Source organism: Paroedura picta, chromosome 1, assembly GCF_049243985.1.
Source record: "Paroedura picta isolate Pp20150507F chromosome 1, Ppicta_v3.0, whole genome shotgun sequence".
Taxonomy (NCBI): Eukaryota; Metazoa; Chordata; class Lepidosauria; order Squamata; family Gekkonidae; genus Paroedura; species Paroedura picta.
In genome coordinates, this window is record NC_135369.1 from 197894638 (window position 1) to 197915937 (window position 21300).

General features: G+C 48.2%; 2 protein-coding genes across 3 annotated transcripts in view; one reads left to right on the plus strand and one right to left on the minus strand.

Moving 5' to 3' along the window:
- Nucleotides 1–13791, plus strand: part of EFHC1 (EF-hand domain containing 1) — a 30047-nt gene extending 16256 nt beyond the window's left edge. For both annotated transcript variants that reach the window (XM_077315975.1, XM_077315974.1), the window contains exons 8-11: nt 2052–2265; nt 3968–4115; nt 10339–10552; nt 13612–13791. In XM_077315975.1, the coding sequence (XP_077172090.1) occupies nt 2052–2265; nt 3968–4115; nt 10339–10552; nt 13612–13683 (648 nt within the window). In that variant the 3' untranslated portion in view covers nt 13684–13791. The remainder of the gene's footprint in view (nt 1–2051; nt 2266–3967; nt 4116–10338; nt 10553–13611) is intronic.
- A 1796-nt stretch (nt 13792–15587) lies between these two features.
- The window catches only part of TRAM2 (translocation associated membrane protein 2), a 61981-nt gene continuing 56268 nt past the window's right edge, over nt 15588–21300 (minus strand). The window contains exon 11 of the mRNA XM_077315981.1: nt 15588–20205. Coding sequence (XP_077172096.1) covers nt 20132–20205 — 74 coding nt within the window. The 3' untranslated portion in view covers nt 15588–20131. The remainder of the gene's footprint in view (nt 20206–21300) is intronic.

The following is a 21300-nucleotide window of genomic DNA, read 5'->3' on the forward strand; positions in this document are numbered from 1 at the left end:
GAGTGAGCTAAGATTGGCCAGGGAAGCCCATTGTAACAAGAAAAGATTTTTCAGTTATGTGAGGAGCACATGTAAAGTAAAGGAGGCAATAGGCCCACTGTTGGGTGCAGATGGACAAACTCTAACGGAAGATGCAGAGAAAGCAGAGAGGCTCAGCGCCTATTTTACATCTGTTTTTTTCCCACAGGTCAAAGGGTTTAGGCACATCTAGAGATGGCCGTAGCCAAAGGATAGTGTCTGGGTGGCAGGTTAACATGGATAGAGAGGTTGTCGAGAGGCATTTAGCTGCACCGGATGAGTTCAAATCCCCTGGGCCGGATGAAATGCACCTGAGAGTGCTCAAAGAACTTTCCAGAGAACTTCCACAGCCCTTGTCCATCATCTTCGGGACCTCTTTAAGGACTGGAGATGTCCCGGAGGACTGGAAGAGAGTAAAGACGGGCCACCTTTTCTCATCAAGCAAGTTGGAAATGTATTTATTTTGGAAATGTATTTATTTTATTTTTGAATCCTTCTCTGGAAGCTCAGGATGGTTTACAAAAAGGTTTAAAAAGTACACAACAACAACAACAACAACAAGCCTTTAATAGTATATAAAAGTACAATATAAGAAGGGAAAGTGCAAAAGGATCCACTGCTAGTGAGAACAAAGGCAAAAATCATGCTTTAGACATAATACATTCACGATTTCTCATGGCGAGATATAAAAACTTTGCAACTGGTTCAATTATATCAGGGTTCTGGGATGTCAAAAGAAACTGAGTCTTTCGTTCATCTGAATGCTGTTCTCTTTTACACAGCAGTGAGTTAAGAAATTTGGCTCAGATCAAAGAATAAAATTGACAATGGAAGAAAATGTGTGTAATTGATTCTATACAGCATTGTCCACATGGGCACAACCTAGCTGAATACGGGATCTGTTGAAATCTCCGATATAGAACAGCAGAAGGTAGATTCTGTCAAACAAGCAAGTTGTTGCCAGTTAAGAATTGTAACACTTTTTGTAGAGCTGCAGGATAGAAGGTGGTGGCTTCTTGTTCAGTTTGAATGCAGGCATAGATTTTGGTGCCAGTTTAAGAACCTTTTTAGGTCCTGCAGTGCAGCAGACCTGTGTGCTCAGTTTGTCAACAAATATATTGGGGCAATATTATTACCATTTAATGTCCTTGGCCCTGGTGAGTCCTGGGATGGGAGACCACAAAGGCAGTCCAGGGTTCCTGTGCAGAGACAGGCAATGGCAAACCCCACTGAAACCTCTCTTGCCTTGAAAATCCTATGGATTTGTCATAAGTCCTTGATGGCACATTCCGCCATCATAATGAGGATCATTGCATTAGATGCATTAGATGGGGGTTCTAGTACAGTGGTCTGGAACCTTTGTCAGGCTGCGGACCGCTGCGCCGGGGTGCGGGGAGAGGGCGACCCGGGGCCCCGCACGTGCGCGGCAGCCCTGGCGCAAACGCGCATGCGCGGACTTGCCGTGCGTGCGTGTTTGCGCCCCCGCCGGACGCAAACGTGCACGCGCGGCAAGTCTGCGCGTGCGCATTTGCGCCCCGCCATGCCGGCGGCCACGGCTCCCTCTCCCCGCCCCTCCAGGCTGCGAGTAAATCGGCCACCGAAGCGGCCGATCAGCTTGCGGCCCGGCAAGCTTCTCTTCCCGCCCCCTCCCAAAGCAAGAAGCTTGCCGGGCCGCAAGCTGATCGGCCGCTTCGGTGGCCGATTTACTCACAGCCTGGCGAGCTTCTCGCTGTGGGGGGGGGGCGGGAAGAGGGAGCTGCGGCCCGGCACCGGGCCGCAGCCCGGGGGTTGGGGACCACTGTTCTAGTACACAAATATTATTCACGAATAGAATAAATTGCTGCTTGGTGTAGTGGTTAAGAGTGCAGACCTCTTTGTATTTGAGTCCAGTTGCACGTTAGAGGCTCTGGCCTGGATGGGCCTGGCTAGCCTGCTGTCAGATCTCAGAAGCTAAGCCGGGCGGCTATGGTCAGTAATAGGGGTGTATTTTTTCATGTGAACCCTGACCCAGCATCTCACTTTGATCTCTGCAGGAGTCCCCAAATCCAGAAGATCGAAAGCGTTGCTTTGTCCTCTCGTATTGCCTGGCCACGGACATGATTAGCATCCACGAGCCCCCCGTGCGCAATTCAGGGGTCATTGCGGGCAAATACCTGGGCAAGACAAAAGTCCCTAAGCCAGGCTCCTACCCAGACAACCCTGTTTACTATGAACCAGCTGACTTCACTATTGGGGCCACGGTGGAAGGTGAGTCAAAGGTGTCAGGTAAGTGGGAAGGCAAAGTAGGAATTTTTTTTGATGCTTTCAACGCGTGGCTAATTTGCAGCACCCCCTGATGGGGTTTTCAAGACATGAAACGTGACCAGAGGTCATTTGCCATCACTTGCCTCTGCACAGCAACCCTGGACTTTTGGTGAACTCCCATCCAAATGCTAACCAGAGCTGACCCTACTTAGCTTCCAAGACCAGGGCTAGGGTTAAGTATCCTAGGCAGAAACACAGAAGCCTGGATGTAGTTCACTCGGTGCTGTTTTAGTAGGTTTACAACTTTCCAGCAACTGTTCAGGTGGTAGGAATGGAATAAGAGGTCCCCCCCTAATGCTCTGCATGGGACCTGAGTGGACAAAAGACTGTAATCAGGAGGGGAACTTGGCAGGGCTGAGTGAAAAAGCTGGAAAAAATGGATGTGGTCCATGTTCTCTTTAGGAGGTCATCCAGAAATAGTCTATCTTGTGTTTTGGGTACATTCATGTCTAGCACATAGAGGGACAAATAGAGCTTAAGCTCAAAGAAGGAGTAAGGGAAGGGTCAGCTGGGGCTCAATGGAAGAGCATCTTCTTAGCATGCAGAAAGTCCCAGTTCCGTCCCCAGCAGCTCCAGGTTAAAGGACCAGGCAATGGCTCATATGAAAGACCTCAACCTGAGCCACTCCGAAGCTGAGTAGACAAGACCAACTTTGATGACCAGGGGTCTGATTCTTTATAAAGCAGCTTTGTGCCTTCATGTATTCCATTACATATCACCCTTGTTGGGTATAACTGTCTGTGCAAGTGGCTCACAGCATACCTCGGGGGTGGCCAAACTATGGCTCTCCTGATGTCCATGGACTACAGTTACCATGATCCCAGTGGCTCATGGTAACTGTAGTCCATGGACTTTAAGAGAGCCACAGTTTGGCCACTCCTGGCATACAGTAAACTCACTTTAGCAGTTGTGAGCCCATTGCTTGGTTCCAAGCCTGTAGCTTTAAGGCCCCAGTAAAAAAAAAAGGTCCTTGCTATCTGCCTGGAACTGAGAAGGAAAACCAAGTCCAAAGAAATTAAGATGGAACTAGGAGACAGCACCAACCCCTTTACCACCAGTGTTTGGTGCTCCAGTGTTCCGCAGCCATGTGTGTCATGGCACCCTCCTCCATGTTTCTCGGCTTCTTCCCTGAAGCCTGGGGCCAGTCCTGACCTCCTTCCTCCTCCTTTGAGTCTCCAGGGAGTGTTTTGTTGTTGTTGTCAAGTTGCATAAGATGCAGGACAATCCTGTAGGGTTTTTAAGGCAAGAGGCATTCAGTGGTGGCTTGCCATTGCCTGCCTCTGCGCCACTGCCCTGATATTCCTTGATGACCTCCCATCTAAATACTAGCCAGGGCTGACCCTGCTCAGCGTCCAAGATCTGATGCCTGGTCTATCCAGGTCAGGGCCTACAGAGAGTACCCATTTGGAAGTATCACTTCCTCCCTTATATGCCTGTGCTTGGCCTTTTGACGTCGTGGTGGCCCCATGATCCTTTTTCCAAAACTCTCCAGGTGCCTTCCAGCTTAAAAGGAGGCTGGTGGCCCTGCTTCAGTTGCAGGGCCTGGCAAAAACAGAGAGTTCGGGGGGGGGGGGGAGAGAGAGAGAGAGAGAGAGAGAGAGAGTGACCGTTTCCAGTGATGATTAACGGGCTGTCTCTCCTCCAGTCTTTGGCCACCGCTTTGTGATCACCGATGCTGACATATATGTCCTGAATTACATGGAAAGCAATCCGGGGAGCTTCCCAGAAGCCGTCCTACAATCTATGAGGAATCACTTCGCTCCTCGCCAGGCAGCAACAGAGGCAGTACAGAGGTAGGCCTTCAGAGGAGACATGCAGGGCCTGACCAGGAATCAGGGCCCAGAAGCAACCAGGTCAGCCTTTCCAGATGTGTTTCCAGAAGCCGTCACTTCATTGGCTAATGGAAGGCCATGGGGCCTGCTGGTTTCAAGCCAACTGCCTACATTATGCAGTGGAAGGGGTGGTTGAGGGGATTCACTGCAGGGCCCAGGGGGCAGTTTGGCTCCATCACCACAAGCTGGCCATGACTGGCTCTCACTCCCTTGAGTGTGGTTGGCTGCCACCTTGGTAGTTCTAAGCAAACCAGTATGTCTTTGAGCTCTGTAGATATTAGATCCTTTCATACATTAAGCCAGCCTTTCTCAAACATTTTACCACTCAGAAACCCCTGAAACCTTCCTCAGCCTGAAACCTTCCTCAGGCTTCGAGAAACCCCAGAAGTGGCATGATGGTGCAGAATATGGTTGGGAAGCAGAGCTGTAGACATGCCCACCTGGGGCCCCTCTCCTTCCCAACCCCTCAAGGCGCATCATTGGCCATTTTGGGAGGGGAGGTGTCAAGATGATCTTATACGGTCATATCATCTGATAAATGTTTAACAAATTGAAAAAAATGTGTTACAAATGGATTAAATTGCACCCACTCAGGAAACGTTCCAGGGCCATCAAGAAACCCCAGGTTTCACTAAACCTTGGTTGAGAAAGGCTGCACTAAGCTCTCTGCCAGAAATTCTGCAGTGAGATGTTGTCTAAAATATGTATTATTTGCCATGGGCTTTTTTGGCATTAACGACTCCCATTTTGCCCCCCCCCAGACACACATTGTTCTTGACACACCTTTACAGAACTGCCACTCTGTGTGTTTGTGTGTGTGTGTCTAGGGGGGTGATTGAACTGCATCAAGGAGGAAGGTGGTCCAGTGGTTACCACCCAGTCCATGACTTATAATCCCACAGAACAGCCCCAAGGTATAGATGGAACACTCTGTCTGGGGCAGTGACGCTCTGTATTCTCAGTGCTTGAGGGGCAACAGTGGGAGGGCTTCTGGAGTCCTGATGGCTCCTGTGTTTTGACCTCTGTATGACACAGAGTGTTGGACTGGGTGGGGGGCATTGGTCTGGGCCACCATGGCTTTCCTTATGTTCTTAAAGACAGATTGAGGTGAGTAACTGTGTTGGTCTGAAGCAAGATTTTGTGTGCATGTATCTAAAGAACTGTGCTTGCACACAAAAGTTTGCATCTTAAAGCTTTAATTTATTATCTAAGAATTAAATGACTTGTGGGACAAAGCTACATCAGAAAGAAAGAAAGAGAGAAAGAAAAAGAAAGAAGGAGAGAGAGACAGACAGAGAGGCAGATAGGAGGAAGGAAGGAAGGAAAAAAGGAAGGAAAAAAGGAAGGAAAAAAGGAAGGAAGGAAAGACGGAGAAAGTGAATGCTGGGAGGAAGGAAGGCAGGAAGGGAGGTAGGTAGGTGGGCTGAAAGGGGACGGGGCAGGGGTGGGAGGAAGGGGGGAAGGTTCCGTTGGGGGAGGGGGAGGTAGCGATGGGTGGGTAAGAATGGGTGGGGGCGGGAAAGCGGCGGCGGAGGTTAGCGGGGAGGGGGGGCGGCCTGGGTCGATGGCGCGGGGTCAAGGTGGGCAAGGGAAGCAGCGGTGGAGGTTTGCGGGGGGGCAGGCTTGGTAGATGGGGCGGGGGAGGAGGGGGGTGGGAAAGGGTTGGTGGAGTGCAGGAGCGAAGCGGCAGCGGCAAGGAGGTTGGGGTGGAGACAAAGGGTCCTGTGGGCAGGCCGCCCCCCCCCCTCCAAGGGGTGCACGGCAGGGAAGAGTGGGTGGCTGCCTACCTGCCTTGTCAGAAGCCAGCTGTGAAATGGCGGCTGGCCGCCGAAGGCGGGCCAGGTTGTGGGGTGGGCGGGTCAGGAGGAGGGCTGACAAGTGGCAGCCTGCCGACTGGGCCCTCCGTTTGTCAGCCCGGGGGCAAGGGGCCAATCATTGCCCCCCCCCCCCATCCTGGACCGAGCCCTTCCACACAGCCCTTAGCCTTTTATTTATACCACTCCCATGGAGCGGTGTAAAGATGTTTTGTTCGCTTCTTGGTGGCATTTATGAGGACAGAGGAGGCGGGGTCTAAATAAAATGAATCCTGAAAATCAGATGTTGTTCTTTAAATGACTATCTTCCCCTTAGAGATATTTATAAGGGGTGGCAGCTAGGATATGGGCCCTGGGTGCCATGATGGGGGGGGGCAAGGGAAGGAGCCAGGGAGGCTGTGACTCGTGACCTGCCCATGGCAGGCCCAACAGTGCCCCTAGGCACCCCCTTCGTGTGTCCCTGACCCCTGCCCCTGCGAGCAGAAGGCAGTATATTGTGGCAGTTGCCTGTCTGGATGCTGTGGACTGAGGAAGGGTGTGATGCTTCCCCACAATGGTGTGCCGCCTAATGGCCCCTCTCTGGGCCTCCACATCAGCCACTGGAGTGGGTTCAGGCAGATGCCACGGACCCAAGGTGAGGTGCACTGCTCTACTCGACAACTGCTTCAGGCAGTGTGAATCTCTATGGCCTTCCCTCTGGATTGACGGGGGAATCATAGAATCATAGAATCATAGAGTTGGAAGGGGCCATACAGGCCATCTAGTCCAACCCCCTGCTCAACGCAGGATTAGCCCTAAGCATCCTAAAGCATCCAAGAAAAGTGTGTATCCAACCTTTGCTTGAAGACTGCCAGTGAGGGGGAGCTCACCACCTCCTTAGGCAGCCTATTCCACTGCTGAACTACTCTGACTGTGAAAAACTTTTTCCTGATATCTAGCCTATATCGTTGTACTTGAAGTTTAAACCCATTACTGCGTGTCCTTTCCTCTGCAGCCAGCAGAAACAGCATCCTGCCCTCCTCCAAGTGACAACCTTTCAAATACTTAAAGAGGGCTATCATGTCCCCTCTCAACCTCCTTTTCTCCAGGCTGAACATTCCCAAGTCCCTCAACCTATCTTCATAGGGCTTGGTCCCTTGGCCCCAGATCATCTTCGTCGCTCTCCTCTGTACCCTTTCAATTTTATCGATGTCCTTCTTGAAGTGAGGCCTCCAGAACTGCACACAGTACTCCAGGTGTGGTCTGACCAGTGCCGTATACAATGGGACTATGACATCTTGTGATTTTGATGTGATGCCTCTGTTGATACAGCCCAAAATGGCATTTGCCTTTTTTACCGCTGCATCACACTGCCTGCTCATGTTTAGTTTACAATCCACAAGTACCCCAAGGTCTCGTTCACACACAGTGCTACCTAGAAGCGTATCCCCCATCCAGTAGGCATGCTTTTCATTTTTCTGACCCAGATGCAGAACTTTACACTTATCTTTATTAAATTGCATCTTGTTCTCATTTGCCCATTTTTCCATTGTGTTCAGATCTCGTTGAACTCTGTCTCTATCTTCCGGAGTATTTGCCAGTCCTCCCAATTTGGTGTCATCTGCAAACTTGATGAGTAGTCCCTCCACCCCCTCATCTAGATCATTAATAAATATGTTAAAAAGTACCGGGCCGAGCACCGAACCCTGAGGTACCCCGCTACTCACCTCTCTCCAGTCTGATGAAACACCATTGACAACTACTCTTTGAGTGCGGTTCTCTAACCAATTCCCTATCCACCTAACGATCTGAAAATCCAGATTGCAGTCCTTCAACTTATCCATCAGAACATCATGGGGAACCTTGTCAAAAGCTTTACTAAAATCCAAGTAAATGACATCAACCAAATTTCCCCGATCTAGCAAACCTGTTACTTGGTCAAAAAAGGAAACTAGGTTGGTCTGGCAGGACCTGTTGGAGACAAATCCATGCTGACTTCCTTGGATCACCAAATTGTCCTCCAGATGTTTGCAGATCGCTCCCTTTAATATCTGCTCCATTATCTTCCCCACAACAGAGGTCAGACTCACTGGTCTGTAGTTTCCCGGGTCATCCTTCCTCCCTTTTTTGAAGATCGGAATAACGTTTGCTCTTTTCCAGTCCTCCGGGACATCTCCAGTCCTTAAAGAGGTTCCGAAGATGATGGACAAGGGCTGTGCAAGTTCTCTGGAAAGTTCTTTGAGTACTCTCGGGTGCATTTCATCTGGACCAGGGGATTTGAACTCATCCAGTGCAGCTAAATGCCTCTCGACAACCTCTCTATCCATGTTAACCTGCCACCCAGACACTGTCCTTTGGCTACAGCCATCTCTAGACGTGCCTAAACACTTTGACCTGTGGGAAAAAACAGATGTAAAATAGGCACTAAGCCTTTCTGCTTTCTCTGCATCTTTCGTTAGAGTTTGTCCATCCGCACCCAACAGCGGGCCTATTGCCTCCTTTACTTTACGTTTGCTCCTCACGTAACTGAAAAATCTTTTCTTATTACAGTGGGCTTCCCTGGCCAATCTTAGCTCACTCTCAGCTTTGGCCTTTCTGATGATTGATCTACAGTGCCTAGTAACCTGTAGGTACTCTTCTTTAGAGCTCTGTCCTTCCCTCCATTTCCTGAACATTTTCCTTTTCTTTCTTATTTCCTCTTGAAGTTCTCTGTTCATCCAAATAGGCTTCTTAGAGCTCCTGCAGTGTTTTCGTCTTTCTGGAATAGTCATTGATTGAGCATGCAATAGCTCTTGTTTGAGTAGCGCCCACCCTTCACATGCTCCCTTCCCTTCCAGCATTCTCGTCCATGGTATGATACTCATCATGTCTCTGAGTTTATTAAAGTTTGCCCTACGAAAATCCAACATCCGCGTCTGGCTACAAGCTTCCTTGGCTCCCCATCTCAAAAGGAATTCTATGAGGACATGGTCACTTCCCCCTAGGGTCCCCACCTCCTTCACCTCATCCACCAACTCTTGCCTGTTGGTCAGTATTAAGTCCAGTATGGCTGAACCTCTTGTGGGTTCATCTACCATTTGATAAATGAAATTGTCAGCCAGGCAGGTCAGAAACTTGCATGACTGAGGACGCTTCGCAGAGTTTGTTTCCCAGCACACATCTGGGAAATTGAAGTCACCCATGATGACAAGATCCTGCCGTTTGGATATTTTCTCAAGCTGCTCACAAAGTGCAGCATCCACATCCTCTCGTTGGTCAGGCGGTCGGTAGCAGACACCAACCACCACACTGTTTGTTTTCCCCTCGCTTATTTTCACCCAGATGCTTTCCACTGTAGATATGCTCTCCTTCACTAGAATTTCCTGACAGGTAAGCCCTTTCCTCACATACAGTGCCACTCCTCCACCTCTTCGATCTATTCTGTTTTTTCTGAACAGTTCATATCCATCCACCATTACATTCCAGTCATGAGAATCATTCCACCAAGTTTCTGTGATGCCTACTAGATCATACTTTTCCATCAGCATGAGAAGTTCCAGCTCTTCCTTTTTATTGCCCATGCTTCGGGCGTTAGTATAAAGACATCTGAATCCTTTTACTTTTGGTTCCCTATGAGCTGGCCTTGCCGGTTGGGCTGCCTCCGATCGTTTTCCTTCCATACACTCCCTATGTTGATCGTCTCCTTCCCCTAGTGGCTTTAGTTTAAAGCTCTCCTGATGAATCTCCCCAGGTTCCTGCCAAACACATTCTTCCCCAGTTTCGATAAGTGCAGTCCATCAGGTGCTAGTAGGCCTTCCTCAAGAAAGCCTATCCCATGGTCCCAGAAACCAAATCTCTCCTGCCGGCACCAACTACGCAGCCAGTGATTCACCTCCATTATCTTCCTCTCCCGACGCATTCCTCTTCCCTTGACAGGCAAGATTGAAGAGAATACCACTTGTGCTCCCATTTGCTTGAGCTTCCTCCCCAGATCTTGATAGTCTTTTTTAATAGGAGCGATGGTATTCAGGGACATGTCATTCGTTCGGGAACTTACAGTCAGAGGTGGCTGGCCCCTCTGCCACCATCCATGGGGAAGGCGTCAGGCGATGGGGTGGGCATTTCTCTTGGGCAGCTATGGAGTTCAGTTCCCCCACCCCTGCATCACCAAGCTCCACCCTCCTGCATTATCAAGCCTTTCCCAGCTGCTCTGGGGGCAAAATCAGCCAGGTACACCACTGCTTCCCCTGTGTCAGTTATTGAAAAAGGCTTCCAGATCCACTGAGGTTTCGCTGTTTGGGAACTGTATTCATAGACCTAATCAGTGTATGAACTGTTGAAAAAGTGGACAAACAGGCTCTTGTCCCAAGTCTGCTCAGGTGCAGGTCAAAGCCTCTCTCTCCCTCTGGCAGGCTGGATCCAAGTGAGCCTGAGCAGCGGGAACTCGACCTAGCTGTGGCTCAGACCCAGGAACACCTGCAGCGACACAATTACTTGCTGGACAGTGACATGCAAGCGGCATTCCTACAGCAAGACCAAGAGGGCTTGGGGCTCCTGAACAAGGCGGACTTCTTGGATCTCTGCGACCGCTTTAAAGTTCCAGTCGATGACCCGCTCTTCCAGAAGGTAATGGCACAGGAGAAAAGTTGTCATGTCTGTGGTCCGATAGGAAAGCCCCATCCCTGAATTGCACATATTACTTACAACCTGCCCATCCTGTGTGCATTTATTGCCCTTGGAGTGTGATGGGGCTAATGGGTTTCCAATGGCCCTGATCAGCCTTTTCCAGCCTTTTGACCACAGAGGAGCCCCTGAAATAATTTTTCAGGCCTCAAGGAACCCCAGAAGCGATGTCGGATGGCCAGGTCTCCTTGCCACGCCTCCTGGAAATGACCTGTTAGTGGAAATTAACAGGCAGGCTCGAGGAAGACGGAGGGAGACAGGAGGCAGTTGAAGGTGTGTGGGTTCCGCCCCTCCCAGGCACAGAAACCACGAGAGAGCTCACTTATGCCCGGGAGAGGGGAGCAGGAGCAATGGAAGCAGCTGGTTCCCTAGCTTGCGGCCAAGCCCATCAAGGCAGGAGGGGAAATGCTGCAGACCCTGGGAATCCTGTTGGCCATTTGGGCTGAGTCTGTATACCCCCAAGCCAGGCTCTCGGGCGTTTTCCTATCCCAAACAGAGAGAAACAGACCTATCCACTATCATAAAAGAAAGAAAAGTGTCCTATTTTTGTAGTTTTCCTTGTTTCTTTATTCTGTAGGACTTCTGTCAAAATGGAATCCAGGTAATATCCGTTTTCAGTGAGATCTGTTTCTCTCTGTTTGTTTTCCTATCACAGTCAGGTTTGAGAGGCAGTGTGTCTAGGCCTGGGGGCCATCCCCCCTCTACCAGGAGACGTGCAGCTGGGGGACCTTCTGAGTAGCCTACTTCTCACAGCTGTGGGGAGGATAAAGCAAAGACTCAAAAGGTGCTGGGAAGGAAGAAGGGGGAAGTGTGATCGCCAGAGATGGGCACGTATCTTGACTTGGCAATACTTTGGATTCTCAAAAGAGTTCCATAATTCCTGTTAGCTTCCCTGCAGCGTTACAGAATTCAAGGAAGGCCATGTGGGACCTGCAGGAACCCCAAATGGCTGCTTCCTCTTGCTAGAGAACAAGGACACTCTTCTGTCCTGGCTGCGCAGCACACAAAGGATTTTTTTTCTTTCTTGCATTGTTTCACACTAGAGGTGTCAGCCTCCAGGTGAGACCTGGGGATGCCCTGGAATTACAGCTCGTCTCCAGGCTCCAGGGATCAGTGTCCCTGGAGAAAACAGATGCTTTGGGGGGTAGACTCTGTGGTATTGTAGTCCTTCTGAGGTCCCTCCTTTCCCCAGGGTCTACCCTCCCAAATTTCCAGGAGTTTCCCAGCCTGGATCTGGTTAAAAAATGGCCAGAGAAGACCTGGTGACCCTATTTCAGACACAGAGGCCTCAGGTCCCAGCTTAGGGCAGCATATTTTTATAGGTAGGAAATAAGAGTGAATCTTTGGGACATGGTGTGAGCTAAGAACAGAAACAGAGAGTTTGCCAGCCCAGATCAGTCATTTCTGAACTCTTGCCAAGACCCTTACAGAGATGGGAAAAGTTTCTCAAGAATTCAACTTTGTAGTTGTAGACTGCAAGTGCCCTCTGGTCCAAAACTCAGGGAAACCCTGACTTTTCTTGACAGCCATGGTATGGTTTCCCAGATGGGTGGGAGTTAATTTGTTTTTTATATTTTTAAATTTGCTAACCATTTATTGGGTGATATGACCATATCTGGTCATGTTGACCTCCCCAGCTGGACAAGGATGGGCCTGGAGGGGAAGGGGAGGGGCCCTGGGGTGGGCATGTCCCCAGCTCTGCTTCGCAACCATATTCTGCACAATCGCACCACTTTGGGTGTTTCTCAAAGCCTGAAGAATGTTTCCGGGACTTAAAGGTTAAAAAGTTGGGAAAGGCTGATATAATACATGGTACATGTACCAAACTATTAAAACTGCAGTATATGAAAATAAACTTGTATGTAGCAAACCAGTCTAATACCCAATAAGAAATGATGTCATTGAATTAAAGTATGTTCAAGGTTATAGGTAGAGTGTGAGAATAAGTTAACATATAGTATAATGAAAATGGTTAATAGGTTCCAGAGATAAATCATAGAATCATAGAGTTGGAAGGGGCCATACAGGCCATCTAGTCCAACCCCCTGCTCAATGCAGGATCAGCCCAAAGCATCCTAAAGCATCCAAGAAAAGTGTGTATCCAACCTTTGCTTGAAGACTGCCAGTGAGGGGGAGCTCACCACCTCCTTAGGCAGCCTATTCCACTGCTGAACTACTCTGACTGTGAATTCCCCCCCCCCCCCCGATATCTAGCCTATATCATTGTACTTGTAGTTTAAACCCATTACTGCATGTCCTTTCCTAAATAGGAAAAATCAGCACTCCAAATTTCTGGCTTTTCCTATTTATCTCTAAAATCTTAACCATTTTCATTATGCTGTATGTTAATTTACCCTCACACTTTGCCTGTATGAACTGATTACTTCCATTCCATGACATTGTATCTGAAGAAGCTCATCCCTTGAATAAAACTTTTTTGGTCTTAAAGGTGCCCCTGATCTGCTGCTTCAGACCAACTCAGCTACCCACTTGAATGTACCCAATAAGAAAAATTAACAAAATCTAAACTCCTTTCACAAATATGGACCCAGAGTACACAGTCTCTGATACACATGTGCTTTCTGGATATGACACTTTCCAAGGACACTTCCTCTAGCATACAATGTAGAGAAATTCCTTTGAATTTTTGAGGTTCGGAGTTATCTTGAGCACATCATTAACAGAGCTGCTGCTAGAGCTAAATTGGTACCTAGAGAAGAATTGCTGGTCTAGAGTGGTTTTCTGCATATGAGTATTTTCATATATTGTGCTTTCATTGTTTAGTACTAAATATGTATCATATATTATACTGACATAATTTTGTGATGCCTTTTTGATCATTGTGATTTTCACAGTGCTGTCTTCTGTGCTCAGAGCTTTACTGCAGGTTTATTACACGTTGCCCCACCTATCTTGAGTGAGGGTCGCAAGACCACCTGGATTCTAGCAGCTGCATTTCCAGGTGTTCACCCTCTCGGGCCTCTGTTGCTTTTCTGTTCCAGCTCATCAGCCTTTGTTCTCACGGAGAAAATCAGATAAAGTATCCCAGCTTTCTCCGCGCTTTCCAGTGCTGATCTCTGTGAAAGGTAAAGTGAGCAAGAGAGAGAGAGAGAGAGAGAGGTTGGAACTTTCCCATATAGATCAAGTGTGTATTAATGTATTAAAGTGTGCTGATTCTTGAACATTCAACTGGTTCTGGTCAATTATTTCAAAGTGCTTGGCAAAAAAAAAAAAATCAAATGCGCGTATTTAATGTTGTACTAGAGAACACCCTACCCCCTTCTGCAGGAGGTGTTTCTCCCCTTGGTTCAATTTCCCTCATGGGTGTGCATGAAGTGCCATCAAGGGCACTGAGTCATCCTCTTTTCCTGCTGCCTTCAACTTTTCCTGGGTTGGATATTGAACTAGGCAAGGATCCGTGTTTCTAGCTTTCAAAGCTCTTCATGAGGGATCACTGCCCTACGGTTATTCTTTTTAAAAAGGCACTAAGCCACAAGCAAAACAGAAACTGTTAAATACACAGAGCAGGATTAGACCACATTTTGCTCTCTGAACTGAGAAGTGCAGAGTTGCAGGCTGTGGTGTAACACCATCTCTTCATGCACCTTGAGTGTACTGTTAGCAAATGGGCAAGTCAGAAAAATATACGGATTTCTTGTGCCCCACTTTTTAGTTCCTGAAGGAGTCTCAAAGTGGCTTGCAATTGCCTAAAAGGTAAAGGTCTCCCCTGTGAAAGCACTGGGTCATGTCTGACCCTTAGGGTGATGCCCTCTAGCGTTTTCATGGCAGACTCAATACGGGGTGGTTTGCCAGTGCCTCCCCCGGTCATTACCGTTTACCCCCCAGCAGCAAGCTGGGTACTCATTTTACCAACCTCGGAAGGATGGAAGGCTGAGTCAACCTTGAGCCGGCTGCTGGGATTGGACTCCCAGCCTCATGGGCAGAGCTTTCAGGCTGCATGTCTGCTGCCTTACCACTCTGCACCACAAGAGGCTCTAAATTGCAGTTGCCTGCCATTTAACAAATCCCTCTGGGGATCACATCTGCACAAGAGGTTTTCACAGGGCTTTCTATAAATTTCCAAAGTCCAAGAGGTCACTAAAGGTACAGGAAGCAGGCATTAAGCTGTATGTGCTGCCAAGATCTGCACTTCTCCCCACTATCCCTATGACTGTTGTGCCACTATCCTGTTGGGTTCTAAACCAAGGGGCTTTCATTGTAGCAACTGCTTCCCTCTCTCCGAAACTGTCACAATTTAAGAGACGTGGACTATAAAGTGTTCGCTGGTGGAATATCCTCTTCCGTGACACTCAGTCTGGTTTCGAGGCTTCTTAGGTTGACTCTCTTTGTAGATTTGTGCAGCTCATTCAATGGCTGGCAATAGGAAGCTGCTTTCTCATAGAAGACTTCCCTGTTAAATTCAGGTGGATAGCCATGTTGGTCTGAAGCAGCAGAACAAAACAAAATCACCTTTAAGACCAGCAAAGATTTATTCAAGGCGTGAGTGCAAGCACTCAAAAGTTCACGCCTTGAATAAATTTTTGTTGGTCTTAAAGGTGCCACTGCACTCTGATTTTGTTTTGTTGTTCCGTTTAGGGTTGGGTGCTTTGGCTCAGTTCAGCCAACTCGGCGGTCACTGAAGCTGTGCGTAGGAGGCCAGGGCCACCTCGGGTTTCGGTGATTGTCGAGATGGCCGAGCCGAAGCACACACCCGTCGTTAAAAGGCCACTGTCAGATTGCTGGGAGATATCAGGGAGCAAACAAAATGGACCTCCTGCATCCAAACACCCCCATTTGTAAGGGACAGCCTTCCCAACATGTTCTAAAGAACCAAGCCCCTCTGCTGAGGACACCGCAAATTCCAACCTGCAGCAGACCTGATGGAGATATCCTTCCCAAGACTCATACGGCCTCAACCGCTGGACTGTGCTTCCTTTGTTCAATTCAAGGGAATGACAAACTGGCAAGCACAAAGACCTGTGATCATTCTATGCCTTTTTATTTCAGAAAATATTTCATCATAGATTGTTTTTAAAAAAGCAGTTTTACAAAAAACATACAAAATTTGCATTTTGTGATGACGGATGGTGTGGGGGTGGAACAACAATTGAAGGGGGAAATTCTGGGTGTGGGGGAAATTCCCAGAAACAACACTGAATGAAATAAGGAAGAGCAGGCATTTTCGTCTGTTTCCTGGCTAAAATTTGGTCCATAGTTAGAAAGATGAATTGGGCGGGAGTGGGGGGGGGGCTGAACCCCCAACACTATCTTTACTGTGCAAAGGATTTGCTTGCAGAATAGTGAGCAAATGTAGTTCCTGGAAACCTTTCCCCACCCAAAAAAAAGGGGGGGGAGCCTCAGTAACCATTGTCTTGTAGTTCAACCATCGGGAAAATGTAGACTGTCGTACTGGAAGACACAAAATCAGGTAGAGTAGCACAAAGTTTCCACCTACAGCATCAGAAATAAAATCATCCCATCCAGTCTGAAAAAAGGCTACCTAAAACATTCACAATTAGTTTGTATGCTCTATCAGCCTTCCTTTCCAAAAACAGCCACAGAAACACATAGGAGTTGTAAAGTCAAGACAACTGGTTGCATTTCCTGACAGCCTGTCTAGAATTTTTTAAAGGCCTATACTATTCCCCAAAATATAAATTTTCAGGGCCCTTTTACACAAAGATCTATCAACTAAGCCTGGAGAAATGTATTGTGACTCTCATTTAACCATGCTACATCTATTTTGATCTAGGGCACAACGAGGGGAAGGAAGGGCTAGGAAGTTCTCTCTCCCTCAACCCAGAAGGAAGCAGGAAATGAAGAACCCTGCTCCCCAAGAGAGACACCCCCTCCCAACATCACAGACACGTTCAATCACATTAGATAATCTCTCATCCCTGTTCCCTCCTCTGGGGGCATGCTTGAAACGGGCAACGTTCCAGGAAAGCCTTTCTGTCGCCTAGTCCAGGAGCTCAAAAGGGGCCACATCTGTAAGTGATGCGCCACTTCTCTCTTGGTGGGAAGCTAGATTCTCTCCGTTTTGCTGCGAAAGGCAGAACTGTATATTACGTCAAGTTCCATCATTCCTTCTGAAGCAAAAGGTGGAGATTTTGTTTTACTATGCAAGAAAATGGCATGGCGGAGAAGTTGAAATCACGCATCCCCTTTGCTGCATCAGACTGCAGCCTAGGGTTGAGTGCTTCAGCTTGGTTCGGTGATCACTGAAGCCCAAGGTGGCCTGTGGTGCGGCACAGAGGGGTGGTAGCGGCGTGCCATCCGGCGGCGCACCTCCTCTCCACAGGCCGCTTTGGGCTTCAGTGATCAAGGCAGCCGAGCTGAAGCACTCAACCCTACTGCAGCTCTAACTGGCTGCCTTCTTTCTTTTTAACCCTCATGCCGAAGAAAGGGTCTCAAGGACAAAACAATATCGATATTCTCTTGTACACTTGCATGAAATGTTTTTTTGCGTGGAAGAGAACCACATAGCATTAACAGGCAGTCCCCCTGGTTTGCTACCGGGCATTGGGCATTTGCACACTGTGTCATCTGACACTGTGCCGGGGAGGAGGCAGAAGGATGCTGACTCACCAAGGGAACACCAACTTAGTCAGAAAGGCATAGAAAAAAACACGAGGCGCTTTGTTTGGCAAAAGTTGTCCCTTTTGTGAATTGCTACATTAGTGTACGTACATGTGAGAAATGCTGAGACACACATACTCTCACACTCAGACATCAAATACTGTTAAAAAGTTGAAAGGCTGCATGACGATGTAAGGCACTTATCTGCAGGGTAACATGCTAGGTGATGGGTTGACGGCCCTGTACAGGAGCCAAAGAGCAAGCAAGCAGCGCCGTTTGGTTTCTGTGGCTTCCCAAACACAAGCCAGAGAGCTACCTTGGAAGACAGATGATGTGGGCCACTGTGAGGAGTGAGGAAGCCTTGCTGGAGACTGCGTGGTCAAGTCGGGACAACTCCTCGTCAAAGTAAGGTCTCAACTCAGAACTGTCTCTCTCTCTTTGGAATGGGGGCCAATCTTCTGCAGGCAGGAGAGGCACAGTAGTAGGGCAGGTCTGGTTTCCACAAGCTCCGGAGATCAGTTTTTCGCAGCTTTGGCCTACCAGCTGGGGCCCACCCAGCCTGGACTAGATTAGCACCACGGCCTACTCAGTTCAGTCTGTCAGTCCTCTATAAACATTCTAAGGATGAGGTATCTTTAGGATTGGAAGAAAGAAAGAAGCAGGCCCACACTGTGGTAAGTTTGGCTTTGGCTCACATCCAAAGCATTCCGAGATTTCACTGGGAATGACGGGTGTTGATCCCTGCTTTGCCAGCCAGCACGAAGATGACAGAAGAGACACACTTCCTCATGCCAGTTGACGCTCCCAGGAAGACCAACGACCACTCGGGATGCACAGAAGACACACTGGACCTCCGGCAGAACGCCGCCCATGGCTGGTGCGCTGGGGCCAATTCAGTGTGTCGCACATATCACAGACCTGATTTAAGGGAGGGGAGGGAGCACTGTGCGTACAGACAGAAGTACTAGAATTACAACATCTACACTTTGCTATAGGGACAGAAACAGCACAAATGGGAATAAACCAAACTTCGGCCGGTCTCAGTGCATCCCTCTCAGACGGCAGACAAAGGGCTGCAGAACAAGCTGCCGTTTTCCTAACCCATCCTCTTACTCCCCAGGCAATCAGGAGGAAATGCTGTTGCAAACCAATGGTGCACCACAGAATGCCACAGGACAGCATCAATGACGGGAAAATAAATACGGATGACTCAAGTCCCTTCTTTGGATTAAATTATGGGCCGGAAACCAGAGGAGCTCTGTGGAGAAGATGGTCACAATGGTCAATTTGCACCGAGGGGCTAAAAGCCACCTTCTGGTACTCAGAAATAACTCAGCTATGGGAGGCAATGTGAAAAGCACACTTCAGGAGGCCTGGCGGTACTGAAAATTACAAAGGAACAACAGAGATGCAGAGAATCCACGCATTCTTCTAGTGGAAAGGGCCAATTCACTCCCCTGCTCTCCCCAAGCGTTGCCACAGCGAGCTTTCGCTTCCAAAATAATATTTTTAAGTGTAAAGGGCAACTTCTGAGGTAGATTATACATTTGATTCCATCCATACACTTTGGACTCCCTCCTCAGGTGACGGATCAGGTAATGGGTGGGCAATCCCTCCATGCGTCGAGTACTCTTGTTGCCACCTCTCCCAATTCATTACATCCACATTAAATGTGTTAGGAACTGGATTCTGTGTGGTTGTAAATTTAGGAAGCCTCAGCAGGAGAGGGAGACTTCTCAAGAGGCACAAGAGACGGCTGTGGAAGGGAGTTTTAGAATTCTCAGCAAAGGATGAACAAGGATTTAGAGCAGGGGTGGCAAAATTGTGGCTCTCCAGATGTCTACAGACTACTATTAACATGAGCCCAGTGGAGTGTGTGGACATCTGGAGAACCACCGTTTGGCCACCCTGATTTACAGCAACTCTGATTTGGATAGATCTGGGCCATTGGATTATACCAGCATTGACATTAAGGGCATGTGACACAGGAAAGAATGTCAGGTAAGCAAAGGGGGATGGTTAAAAAAAAAACAGCTGTCCATTAGCAATATGGCCTTAATGGTCATTTAAGCTAATGTTGACGTTTCCCCTCTTCACTAAGGCACAGTGTAGGTCAGAACAGACTGAGATGCCCTGGTTGGGCCAGGCCAGTAGGGAAGGACAGATGACAAGGTGGCAAGTCTGACTGCCACTGTTCTGCTACTTGATGGTTTCTAACCAAAATGTTGGAAAGAAGATATCTGTATCCATCCAAAGTCTCGGGAAAGCCAACAGCACCCAAGAACTAAAGTGGCAACTGCTAAGAACAACGAGAACACAACTCAGAACAAGCCTACAAAGGTTACATCCTGGTCATCTTGTGAAGGGATGTATCATGTCCTGATAAGAGTTAGAGAAGGAAGACCCACAGATTCACTCCTCTACCATGGTTCAGACTGTGCTTCCCATAACCCCTTGTTTCTGCAGGAAGGCTGTGTCTGGAAAAGTCCAGAAGGTCCACAAGCTACCCCCAATTTCTATTCCCATGGCAAGGTATTGTGTGTCTTAAAGATGCCATCTCCCCAAGCCAAAAAAGCACCAGGTGGAGACAAGGGGCAGAACCACTTTTGAGGCAAAGGAGTGATTTCGGAGGAAGACCGTCTTGTAAAACATTCACAGGAGGTGAAGAATAAGCAAAGACAAGTTGGAAAGAAAGGGGGGGAATGCATACTAAGGCCATACATGCCAAATAGAGAAACTGGTGTTCCTAAGCACCCCCCCCCTTTTGGTTGTTTTTGTAAACTGTCTGGAGACAAGAGATTTTGATGAAGAGCTGTGAAGCCTTCTGAGGTGGAACTTGTGAGGACAGAAAGGGGGAGGGAGAGGAGGTGCTTCTTAGTCCCAGAATCTGGATTCTTTCATTCTCCCTCTCCCTCCAGGTTCCTTTCAGGCTTTGTTTTGGCTCTATGGAGACTTCAGCTTCTTGGTACGTGGTGAAGTTCCATTTTCTGCTTTCACAACTCCGTTTTCATGGTAGCCTGCAGGAGAAGAAACAGAGAAAACGATGTTATCTTTTTTAAAAGTGTGTGTGTGTGTGAGAGAATTCTGCAGTTTCAGGATGGAGATTCTGGAACAAGCATCCAAAGGGATAATTCATTTGCCCGTAATGATTTCTCAAACCCAAATCAGAGAACTTTGTAATATGAGCCATGTTACTTTCCGGGGATTGTATCTACAGCTTATAGGAGACTACCATACATGGTGCGGAAGAAGCTGGGAGTCTCAGAACATGGTAAACATTGGTTGGTTTATTTATCAAAATTACATCCCTTCCTCTCCAGAAAGGGAAGATTAGATTACTAGGCCAAACCTGATTGCTGCATCATGCAACTTCAGAACTTAGCACAGTCTACTAGATGTTGAAATCCCTTTAGTGGGAGGCACTGGTTCATACTGGCTAGTGGAGAGAAGATGGCGCCCTCAGGAGAAAGGGCACGGGGCAGTATCACCGGCTGGAGACCTGGGATGGTTGTGGGACTACAAGACTACAGCAATTTTAGTCAACTACATGAGTTTAAGACAAAATCAGTATCTGCATGTGAATAAAAATAGTTCATGTAAGTTTGGTAATTGTCAACAGTTTTAGCATCAATTTTAACTACTATGTTAACAATAATCATAGCATAACGACGTGTTCAATAACGGCATCAACAGACTTTGTGTCCGCAGCTTGTTTCAGGTGACATTCCTTCTGCAGCCCCATAGAGTGTGTTCATCTGGATGGGAGGTGGGCGGGGGCCCAGTAAATGTTATCATTGGCCCTGACCAAATGCCTGTCGGAACAGCTTCATTTTGTGGGCCCTGAGGAACTGTGATAGCTCAGACAGGACCTGGATCTCCTCTGTGAGCTCGTTCCACCAGGTGGAGGCCAGGACACAGAACTACCTGGCCAGCTTGAGGCCAAACATGCTTCCTCGGGGAAGAGGTGCAAATAAGAGATGCAAATAATTCAAATGTAATCCACAGTAGTGCAACAATCCTTTACAACATCAGTAGCTGGCAACTGTCTTAGTAGCACGGGCATACCCTTACACATGCACACTTAAGGATTCATCTTTCAGTTCACCAGGAGG